General features: G+C 37.3%; 1 protein-coding gene across 1 annotated transcript in view; it reads right to left on the bottom strand.

Moving 5' to 3' along the window:
• DIAPH3 (diaphanous related formin 3) overlaps positions 1–12,530 on the bottom strand; it is a 202,475-nt gene that overhangs the window by 116,101 nt on the left and 73,844 nt on the right. Inside the window, exon 17 of the mRNA XM_058045211.1 lies at positions 650–745. Within this exon, the coding sequence (XP_057901194.1) occupies positions 650–745 (96 nt within the window). The remainder of the gene's footprint in view (positions 1–649; positions 746–12,530) is intronic.

The raw sequence follows: 12,530 nt of genomic DNA, 5'->3' as shown, positions 1-12,530 counted from the left end.
TGTGCTAAGGTGACAACTGTAATTTTTTCAATAGTCTTGTCAGAGCCTTCTCTGAAAGAAGCACCATGACAAACCAAAACCAAGCCACAGAAACAGAACATTTTGTTAAATGTTCTTATAAACACTCTTTGTTTAGTCACCATAATACAGTTATTTCTTATATAATCTGTGCTGGCATTTAGGAACCTATTCTTCCTAGAACTCCTCTCCATCAAAACTTTATTTTCTTTGTATATTATTCCATAATACTGAGTATCACCTAATTTCTACAAAGTTCATGAGATGGGCAGACACGCTGCAGGCATTTTCATCCTTTTGTTGACAAGGGGCGAGGACATGCAGGGGAAGGGGGTATCCAGTATTCCTTGATGGATATATTGAAAATACAGATGGATTAGATACATAGCTGTGTGCTTGCACTTCAGTACATACAGTCTTGAACAAGGAATAATCTTTAACTACTTCTCGGGTCTTTTTAAGTGTTTCAGTTGTGTAAACTCATATTTGTGTTTAAAACAATATGCACATCTTTAAACACATTTTAAACAATAAGTGGTTACCAGGTAATCACACAAGAGAGAAAGGCATTTTTATGGAAGATTTATACATTACTCTGAGGAAAAAAAAATAACCAACAGAATCTACTTACACAGATTCTGTGCAATCTTAGGATCCAAAACTTTTAATTCTTTGATGCGTTTCTTAATGGATTTCTTTTCTTCAAAATCCTCTTCCTCTCTTTTTACTGCCAGATTAATCACAAATACAATCATGGTTAATTCTTCATATTTAAAGGAAACATTCATGAATTCAGGAGGCATATTTGCTATCAAGCATAGTCAATTCACAGATCATAAAACACACAGACAAAAAATTGAGAGGTTTTGTATGTTTTGTTATATTTCAATACTTTTGCTCTTCAGTCAAATTTGTCAGCTTGTTACCCTTCTAGATTTATTTTTTTCAAGATACAGGGCCTGAATAAACATGCTAATGTTAATTGTACAAATTGAATCATATTTAAAATATCATGCAACATGCTCCAGTACCCTGGCAAGGCTAGGATTATGAATTGGATTTTAATAATAACAGATCTTAAAAAACATGGCAATATGTCTCAACACTGAGACATCTATCTATTTAAGTGATTGCTTTTGTCTAACTATATGCATCAAAATTATCAAAGATCACCAGCTTATTAAAAAAATAACATTAGCTTAGAATACAGCTGAGTTGTTATATACCTATATAGCATGTAGGTATATATATGTATATCTCTATTTTCTTGCCCTCCTCAAAAAGATGTATTTTTAAATATATGATGTAATCACATTATTACAAAATATCACAAAGAAAAAGTGATTGTATAAACATATATTAACATTGCTGGAGATTTTGGCTTATTCTTTCTTTTAATAATTCATACAAATAGAAAATAATTAATACAAATAGGATCTCCCAAATACATTGTGTAAGCTGAATTTCTTTCTCATTATTCACATACTATCATAAGAATTTCACTTAAAATAACAACATAGGCTTGATAAAGTATTAGTAGGAATTATTATGCAAACAAACTAAAAAGCTAAAACCACACAAATCTTTCCTTAAATATGATCTGTTATTGTATTATTTTACAATAACACATGATACAAAATACTCTTTTTTTTAACTTTTCCTTCTTCCTTCCCGGAGCACAAATCTTCACTGTCAAATGCTATTTACCAAATACATTGCTACTGTTTAGCTAATTCTGTATATTATTTCACAAATGAGATTCGTTTCATAGCTTTACAGTATGGTTGTTCCAAATTAAGTTATACATGCTTCAAATATTTGAGAGAAGAAAATATGCTACAATAGTATAATGTGCTACTGACTTCCAAAGGAGATAGGCATAGATGAGAAGTCCTGCCAAGGAGACATAGGATTAAAATTTCTAGCTCAGTGATGATCCTTGACAAAACTCGACATAAGCATGAATTATCAAGAGGATTTTCCTAAGCTGAAATTAATTCCAAAAATGGTAAGAGAGCTATTTAAGAGCTACATAATTCTTAAAAAATGTTTTCAGAAGCATGATAAATTTTGCCAAGGATTGGGACACAAACTAAATGACCTGCTGAGGTCTTTGATCTTTGTTGTCTAGGATACAACCAAAGAGATAAGGAATTCAAGACCTCACACAGGGATTGAAGGAACCAGATTCAAGTCCCTTCCGAGTAGGTGGAGAGAGAAATTTGAATCATCTCCTAAATCACTTTTAATGCTCTACACCTGCTAGGCAGCACAATGCTCCTGAGAACATGCCACGGTGCAGAAAAGAACCTGTATTCTGCAAAAATGAAATCACTAAGCTAAGACATAAAGCAGTCCTTAGAAGAAGGACTGATAACCATTATCCTGGAAAACAGGTTACAAAGCCACAATCCTCCTCTTTTGTCTGCTCCCAGTCTACCCACAAAATTCACTTGGTCTTGAATTTCTTTTAGCACATTGAACAGAATGTTTAGCACTCTCCTGTACCAGGAAAAGCAACACACCCTGCTTACTACACATGTGAAAGCAAAAGTAGGTTTTCACCAGCAATGTGAGAACTCCATAGCTCAGGCACCAAAGGAATAGAATGACATTAAAGCTACTGGATAAAAAAAAGGTTACCACTAAAAGTTCACTTTTTCTGATTATGCTTGAAGAAGAGCCCTTACTGAACCCAGAAGGGTATGTCAAGGGGCTGCAGATCCCAGAATTACATGACTGTTTTCTCTCGCAGAGAGAAACACTTTAACAGACCTCTCAAATTTCTTAAATTCTTCAACTACACACAGAAAACTGTGACTCTTAAAAACATGACTTTTGAGTTGCCTCAAAGTCTTATCAATGCTAGAATTGCAGATTCTCCTAGAAAACCTGTACATCCCTGCAGGACAGGTTCCAAGCAATTTTCATGCCTTAATGAAAATACAGTAAAATTCTTCATGGCTACCTTGGAACTTTGCAAAGAAACCTGGAACTTTACAAGAAACAAAATAATTTCCTTTGTAGTCAGAATACAAAGTAGTTAAATTATCTAAATTTACTAATTTCCTTAAGTGTGCCCTGACAGCCTCAAACTGGAAGCTAAAAGGGCAGAAATTAAAAAAGTATTAAAAAAAAAGTTTGCCTCTTTCAGCACTAGAAAGTAAACTTTATTCATTACGAGTCTTATAATACAAACACACAAACATGCAAAAAGAATTAACAGTTAAACATGCACTACTTAATTCCCTACTTCCAAATCAAGAAACAATGAACTGGCTAATAGCTTCAGGAATTTTCACCCAGGAGGGGGTTATACACAATGTTACAGCACTACTTAAGGCATCACAACACTAAGGAAAAACATTTAAGCATAGAGTGTGTCTACTCTAGGCAACTCATGCAGGAATTGTAGGCAGAGTTCTACAATTATGCAATAAACTAAACTACTGCAAACTTACATGATACTTCTTTAGTAGACTTCAGGTCACGTCCTTATGTAGTTGGCAGCAATAAGAAGCAGAGCACATGTATTACTTTTCTTGCTGTTGCACTTCTCACTGAAAACTCTGATACCTCCTAATGCCTCTAGAAATTTTCACCTCCTTTATCAATGTCCTGGTTTTGGACAAGGACAAGGGTTATGTGGAACCATGTGGGCATGGCCAGACACACTGCAATTCAATCCCATGTCACCTCATGGCCAGGGAGGAGAGAAATGGGTCTCTCTCTTGCTCCCTGGAAAAGAAGGGGAAGGAGGAAGGATTCCTTTGCCAGGGAACCAAGCAACAAATGCAGTGGTGGGGTAACACTGGTCCCGACCAGATGATCTGTTTGCCATTTTTTTCATTGTGTTGGGCTTGGGGACAAAACGTGGAGGCAGATGGTCTGTCCATAATTTTGTTCACTGTCCCAGTCAGTGAGCAATTCCCTGCAAATCGCTCTCTCTTTGTAAACTTTTGTTATTAATATTGTTGCTGTTATTGTTCTTATCTCATTGCTGTTTCCAGTAAATTGCTTTTATCTCAACCCACGATCTCTGACTTTTTTATCTCCCATTGAAGGTTGTAAGGGGCATTGAACGAGGGAGCGCCGGTCCTAAACTATAACAAGTGGCAAAAAAAAAAAAAAAAGGCCCCAAAATCCCAAGAAACATAACTATTCTCTATTTCCAACAAGTAAAAAGAGAAAGAAATCCCACAGCTGAAGGGAATGAATAGAAATATCTGAACAGGTTAAGTAAGAATCTAGACTAAAAGGAAATAAGAGAAAATATACAGTTAAATTTTCATTTGTGGAGAGCACTGGAATAGAAGGGAAAGAATACACAAGAAAGAAAATGGGAACATCTGCTTACAGTGGAAAAAAAATAAAGCAGGCTAGTGGGAGTGGGCAGCTGCTGCAGAAAGGATGTGACTATTTGAATGAAATAGATGTGAGATGTTACCATGCTAATGAGAGAAGAAACCAGGGGATCACAAAATACACAGACAGTTCTCACAGCTCCAGAAGTTTGATCTTACTAAGCATGAACTTTTTCAAAATTAAGTTCTTTTCAGCTATTATACAATAGGAAACTACACACCCTTTAAAGTTCTTTCTATACATCAAATCTATCCCACTGCAGGACGCACACATGGCCCCCAGCATATGAGCTATGTATTTTCAGTAGTACCTTATCTGATGCTCCTGCTCTGCCCTCTCAGGTTGAGAAACAAAGTGCTACAGCACTTTGAACCACACAAAAATGCACCTCCCACCCTTCGCAGTTCCTCTTATCTTCACACCCTACATCCTTATTAAAAAGACTCTAAAATTACCACATGTGGTTGCCAACATACACACACACTAATACCTCAAAGGAGTTTTGGATACTGGACAGATTGCTTTTACTGTCTCCTTCATATTCAGATCCATATATACATTCAAATGTAGTCAACTACCTCCATCTGTGGGAATGACCTGACTGAAATTAGGGTCCTGAAAAGAGTGGTGACAGGACTGTGTCATAAATACTTGGAAGTATTGGAAGCCTGCAGAACAGCACTTCATAAAATTGTGGACTGGATCCTAGGGAGGTACTCTGTAAAACTCTGAAACAATTTCATTCTTGGTAGGTGCCACTGAAATAATCTACATTCATGAATTGCAATACACATTTCTATTTCTGCCACAGGTCTTGATATAATCTGCCACCCACAATCTTTGTAAGAAAAATCATGTCTGTGCATCTGTATGCTAAAGAAAAAAAATCTTCTAAAACACATCATCCTAGTGGAAAAAACCAAAACAAAATACCTTTGAAATACAAGATTCAAAAGGAATCTATCTGAACATTTAGATATGAGTATTTATTTTTTAAAAGTCTGAATTCCTATTTCAGATGAAACTTGAAAACTACATTACACAGAACACTCACTGAAGTAATTTCGTCGCTAAGAAGAGTTATTTTGTCACTAAATAAAAGAGCATACAAAAGATTACATGTGACCTTACACTTTTCCTGGCCGCTTAGCTAAGACTACAGTCATCTTGCATTCTCTCTTCATTGAAGAATGAAAGAACTTGCCTGGGGTCATGGATTCAAAGGATGTACCCATACAGGCGTCGTTATGAAAGCAGATGCCTACTTCATCTGTATAGAAGTCTAATTCTTAAAAGTAAATGATATCTTGTGTCCCATATAGCAGGGTATGCAATGGGAAGACCTGCAGTTCATCTCCTAAATGTTATGTGGAATCAAAAGAACAGATCTTTAATAGAAAATTAGGTTCTAGGTAAATAACAAATCCTTCATAACCTTGGTATCAACCAATATTGAGGTTGGAAGTGACTTCTGGAGGTCATTTGGTCCAATTCCCTTACTCACACAAGGTGCCCATGACTGCATTCAGGCAGCTTTTGAATAACCCCAAGGCTGGAGGGAGAGTCCAAAACCTCCCTGGGCACTCTGTGCCAGTGCTCAGTCTCCCTCAAAGTAATAAAAAAGTGGCTTGTGACATTCAGGAGGAACCTGTGTTTCAGTTTGTGCCCATTGCCTCTTGTCCTGTCACTGGGCACTACTGAGCAGTGTCTGGCTCAATCCTCCTTGCACTCTCCCTTCAGGTATTTATGCAAACTGGCAAGACCTTCCTGGAGTGTCCCCTTGCCCATGTTAAATATTCATGGCTCTCTCAGCCTTTCCACACAGGAGGGCAGCTTCAGTCTCTTCACCATCTTCATGACCCTTAGTTGGCCCTCCCCACTGCGTCCATGTCTCTCTTCCACTGGGGAGCCTCAAGCTGGACAGAGTATTCCAGTTGTGGCCCTGCCAGTGCTGAAATCAAAAGCCAGGCAGGGAATATGTGCCTTTTGACTGACAGGACAGAAACTTTTGAAGACTTGGATTGCTTTTACAGCTGCATGACTACTATCTTATAATATGAAATGCAACAAAACAAAACAAACCTTTAGTCTCAAAAGAAAAAATAAAAAGGCACCACTGAGCCTATTACCTAGACCATGACACTACACAGGTGCCATCAGATCCATTTATTTCATATTGAGCTGTTCACCAGCAGTTATTTGTGACAATTTACATTAAAATACAAAAGAAATTATGAACTAGATCTAAGTAGTTTTACAACAGTCTTGAAAATAGCTTTCTTTTTTTTTTATGAACACAAGGCTAAAATAAGGTTTTCTAGGCATAGCTCACAGAAGTAGGAAGAATGCCTGAACACTGAAATACCAGGAAGCTGATAAATATTCTGCTTTCCAAACTAAGCAACCTAAGGTTGCATCAACACAATTGTTAGCATCAGGGACTTCTCATCACTAAAAGATCTTTTTTAAATTATAGTTCATTCTAAACCGAGAACATTAAACTCTCACATTTTTCAACAGTAGCTGACAAAATTCTGAAGGGAAAAAAAAACCAACCCTGAAGTCTTATTTGTTAGGAAGTAACTAAAATGCTCACAGAAATACAGCATGCAAAATCAGAACAATCATTCTCTTAGTTACAATCTGAACACTTGCTGGGCTCCCCACTAGAACTGAAAGTTTTAACCAAGAGTGATTCAACTCCTGGAAAGATCTGAAACTTCATTAATTCTTGTCTGAGGGGAAAGATAAAAGGGGAGGCTGAAATGAGCTTTCAGCTACAATGGAATTTGCTGGACAGGGAAAAACAAAGCATACTGCTGTTCCCAGCAGAACAGAGACTAGTGCCAGTAGACACATAATTCTATAGTTTCCAGATCTCCCCATTCTAAGATATATTCCTACCATCAAGATTTAGCTGTTTGGGCCTTAAAAAGCTGAGCCATCACTTGCCAAAGGCATCAAAAGCTGAATAACAGCTCTGAGTGCACTTGTATCCAAAGGGAGCATAGTTGATTCAAGAAACACCATAACATTATTGATTGTAAATTGGAATGGCAACTGTTCTCCTCCACTGTTTGGTGTTCAACAGTTGCCTTTCAGACACTGTTGAATTCCAGAGCAAAATCTTTTCATTTAATAATCCCTGACACATTGTTCTCCCACACATTTGTGTAATTCCTCTTTAACCCTAATAAATTTTAAACTTTAAGTCCTTCAGCACAGAGTTCCAATTCTTAATTGTGCATTGTGCAAAGAAAGACATCATTTTTTACAATCTTGATCCATTTCGCTGTACCTCTACTATACTTTTTAATAGTACGAAGAAAGGAAACCATAAAAAGTGTGCAGAACGTGGGCACAGTTTGAACTTTTATAATGAAACTTTAACTGATTACTGTGTTTTCCTTTATTAACAGTTCCCAAAACCCTATTTTGCCAGTATATCAGTAATTTATTAGATTGTATCAACTGATATCAACTTTGGCAATGGTAGATATTCAAGCCTTTTTTAAAACTGTCACCTTGCTTCCTTTCTTCTGATGTTAGCATAAATTCCAGCGATAGTTTACACAGTTCATAGCTCAGCTGTTTCATCCTTCAGTTCCCTTAGAAGTCCAGGGTGAATACCAGCTGGTCTTAGCAATCTGTTACTGTCCACTTTATTGACCTATTCTAAAACTCACTCTACTGACCGTGGGAGTTATGTTTCTTGTGCTAATGTGGTGTTCTCCCCAAGTCCAGCTTGGAGATAAGTTCATTATTATCAAACAGAAATAATTCAGAGCTTCAGCATTTGGAAGCAGGAAAAAAAGTCTCTTACTCTTTTTTTTTTCCTTTGGAAGGCAGATATGACATATTGAATCATACCTTTGTATAGCATTTTTATTAGATCTTTATCCATGCTTAAAATTCAATAGTATGAAAATTTTAAACCTTAGCTCTAAATCGCAAAGCATTTACAATCAGAAACCTACTGAAGTCCTCACCATTAAAATACAAGCGCATACTCCTAAGCGAAATCTGCATGAAAAAGAGACACTCAAAGACGTGGTTTTTGCTGTTTACAGATCATATGTTCTGTTAAATATGCTTAATATGCTGCTGTCTCTGTATTTCCTTAACTATGCTCTGGGTCTTTTTAAGGTGAGTCTATAAGTAAAATATTTTTTTTATCTTTTAATGAAGAATTCATTACTTTGTTTGATATCAAAAGTCTTTAAACTTCACTAAATAGCTTCTAGAAGCATGACTTGGCCTATTTCTAGACCAAAGTCCAACAAAAAAGCTAATTTCAGTTCTTCTTACTGTTCAAGTTTTGAAAATGTTGGTATTTATTATTTATTCACACGAAAAAGTAGAAGCATCTTTTTGGTTTTTATATCTTAATTTACTACACGGGAAAAATTGCTTCATTATAATTTTAACTTTCAATTTAATACAGATGTTTCCAGCCTTGAGTTTTAAAGACTGCAAGTCTTTGAACATGTAGTAATTTAAGTTTTTTCATCTTTGCAGAAGGACGTGGGGATGCTGGTGGATGAATGACTGGACATGACCTGACAATGTGCACTTGTGGCCCAGAAATCTGTCCACATCCTGCACTGCATCAAAAGCAGCCTGGCCAAGAGATCAAAGGAGGTGATTCTACCCCTCTACTTCACTGTGGTGAAACCCCACCTGGAGTGCTGCATCGAGCTCTGGGGTCCCCACCACAGGAAGGACATGAACCTCTTGGCTCAGGTCCAGAGGAAGGCCACAAAAACAATCAGAGAGCTGCAGCACTTCTACCAAGACAGGCTGAGAGAGCTGGGTTTGTTTATCTTGGAGAAGAGAAGTCTCCAGGGAGACCTTGAAGCTCAGCTCTTGAATATTTCAAGGGAGCTTATACAAATTAGTGTCTGTTGTGACAGGACAAGGGTTTTAGCCTAAAAAAATGTTGATTTAGACTAGATACATAGGTAACATTTTTTACAGTGCAGGTGAGGAAACACTGGAACAGATTGCCTGGAGAAGCTGTGGATGCCTCACTCCTGGAAACATTCAAAGGCAGGCCAGATGTGGCTCTGAGCAATTTGATGTCATGGACAATGTCCCTGCCCACTGCAGATGAGTTTGACTAGACGGCCTTTAAATGTCCCTTCCAATCCCAACTATTCTACAATTCCAAAAGTCACAGTATGGAGACACAGCTGATCATTTCCGGAAATATATGGGAGTCCATTCCTTCCCCTACACACACACTCTGCTTTTGTCCTGCTTGCATAGTCCTAGAATTTATGAAAAGGGAAACATGATAATCAGTGTACTTTAACAACTTCAACTCACAAAAACGACCAAAAAATTAACAGGGACGGGAGGAAGTGTGACATTAAAGTAGCAAGTTTAATCAGCTTGTGGAGTAATCAAATGAGCACTGAAGAGAGGCAGACCATGTGACCAGAAGCAGGGCAGAAGACATCAGTCAGGCCTCTTCAACTGAGCATCAATGAACTGACATGCACTCTGTTGCTCAAAGAGCACCATCCTGTGATCCCAGCAGAGCAGAAGCTTGCAATGCATCTGAAGCAAGCTATTCACTATTTTCCTATTTTTATCTGTATAGTGAATTCCAGAACTTAGCTTTCAGTTGTGTCACTTCCCTGCACAGCCATATAAACACTATCAAACAAGAAAAAGAATTGGACTCCCCCCATCTAGCAGCACCAGATTTGCCTGCCACTGAAATGGCACAGAACAAATTCATGAAATTTGCTATAGTAAATTATAAACAAAAATTACACATTTTTAATTAACTATTTGTTTTTAAGGGTAATTGCTCTCAGAATAGTACACTGCAACTGATTGGAGAGACATTTTTCATAATTGATTTGATCTTTGTTATTGTAAGATTTAAAGTTAACAAGTACCATCTGAGTATACATATAGGTTGAAGACATTTTCTGACAGAAAAATTATTCCATCAAGACCTCTTCTCCTTCCTTTAAACTATGGGGTTCATTTCACTTGTGTAAAATATTGTTGTATAAACTTACCAGCATCCAGTCTCAAAATCAGGTTAACTAAATATCCTTATTGATGAACAATACCTCAATTCACAAGAAAGACAATTTTTATTAGTTATTATGTAGAAGTAATTTCATTGCAGAACACTGTAGTACAATATAGTGCATATAGCAGTATATGTTATTCATCTGTAAGTAATTTTGCTGAACAATTTTGCTGAATACTTTATAAAAAGTATTCTTTGTGTTCTGATGTTATTTTTAATTCTGTTATTAACGTCTGATATTAACTTAAACAATTCAAAATATTTCCAGGAGGAAAACACTGGATTAGGCTTTCAAGCTAATTCTTTGAGTGACTATACAAAAATACCCCAAGACATGGAACTAGAATAGATGAGGTAGTGCAAGGGCAGGAATGAATGATCTGACATAAGAGGGACAAAAAACTTACTAAGCTACCACTGTCACCTCATAGCACTGTCAGTGCCTCACAAACCACAAAGGCAGGGGCAGTAGCAACCTGACAAAGGACTGATCATTAACTTGTGACAAGAAACAGCAGTACATGGGACTCCAAACTAAAAGGGCAAATGGACAAGAATAGCAAACTGGAATTACTAGGGAGGAGCCGGTGTATTCTGACTGAAATGGAATGAAGAGCCATGGCCAGCAGTGAACTGCCAAATTACAAAGGCAGCAGGAAATCAAGAGTATCAGAGATAATAAAGAGCACTCCCACACTAGCACCTAAAGTACATCAAAGCACCTGAAGCATATCTGGAGATCAGGACGGGACACTTCTATCAGCCTAAGACATGAAATGCTGGTATATAGCCAGCCAGTGCGACTAGATCTCCAGGATGATGGCATTAGCTGAATAGCAGCCTGAAAGTAGTGGCCTTGCAGGTCAGATGCCTGGGTTTGAACCTTCAGAGTGAGACTGCTTACCCCTTGTTACACTCCCTGAGAGCTCGAAAATCTGGGAGCCAAGCCAAAAAACAGACAAATCACTGTGGATCTCCCATCCTGCAACGTGCAACCCACCCTCTTCCTCATGCACCGCTGATAAACCTGCTGCTTACAAACGTGTACCTTATGTGTTGTATGGGAGCAGGAGAGACAACATAAAGGAAAGCAAATCTATCCCTTACTTGTGAAGTTTTGAAACAACTAATAGTAACTACTGCGTCATCTAATAAATGTAAAATAGGAACTCATAGTCCAAAGTTCAGGTCACTCCTAAAACAAAGCACAGCAGATACATCTTTCATAATTTTGTTAGGTCTATTTTTAAAATATTGAGGTCTTTTTCTTAAAGAGGCATTCCCAAGGCAAGTGTGCCTGAATCTCTCTGAACTACTTGTCTGGAACCAATCTGCAGTTCTATTTATTCATGACTAGTTTTTACTTATTTCTTGCGGTTTAAAGAGTCCTTTTCCCTTTCTAATGCTCTTCTTAAAGAATGTCAAAATATCTTAGCACTACAACATGATCTTTGATTTTTTTTAATTAAATAGTTCAAATCCATTTAATCTCTTCACCTGATGATACCAGAAGCTTCTACGCATCTGTGATTTAATCTGCCTTGAGTCTGGGACAGTAGAACTGAAAGCCACATTACAAAGCGTGACTTGTAAACATATTAATGACAATGCTTCCCTACTGGAAACATTTCTGTGAAATCCAGGATTTGTTCTGCTCTCCTTCCCTTACCTTTATTTCCTTTTTTTTGTAAACAACCAATACATATATATATCTAAAAATACCCATATGTACATAAACTGAAGTAAAAAAATCACATATTCTAGTGCTAACCTAAAATTTGTATTCACAGTGTTAAATTTCAGGCATCATGTCTGAAATTTCCACTAAGTTCTGATTCCCTGACCACAAGGGAAGGCAAGGGAACTGTGCCATGCTCTTAGACAATATCAAATTCATCCAAATGGACGGGAGAAGTGTGAGCTTGTTTCAGACTGATTCTTTCTCACGTGTTTGATTCCCAGGTTTCTTTGCTTTCTTGTGCAATACCTACACTCACACTCACACTCTCCATTCTCAAACACAATCAATCAATACTCTGCCACCTTTAAGTAGTCAGTCAGCTACCAGAGGTCTCCATAATCCATTATTAGCAAA

Source organism: Melospiza georgiana, chromosome 2, assembly GCF_028018845.1.
Source record: "Melospiza georgiana isolate bMelGeo1 chromosome 2, bMelGeo1.pri, whole genome shotgun sequence".
In the NCBI taxonomy this organism is placed as follows: domain Eukaryota; kingdom Metazoa; phylum Chordata; class Aves; order Passeriformes; family Passerellidae; genus Melospiza; species Melospiza georgiana.
Note: the sequence above shows the minus strand (reverse complement) of the source record. Positions and strands in the feature narration are given on the sequence as shown.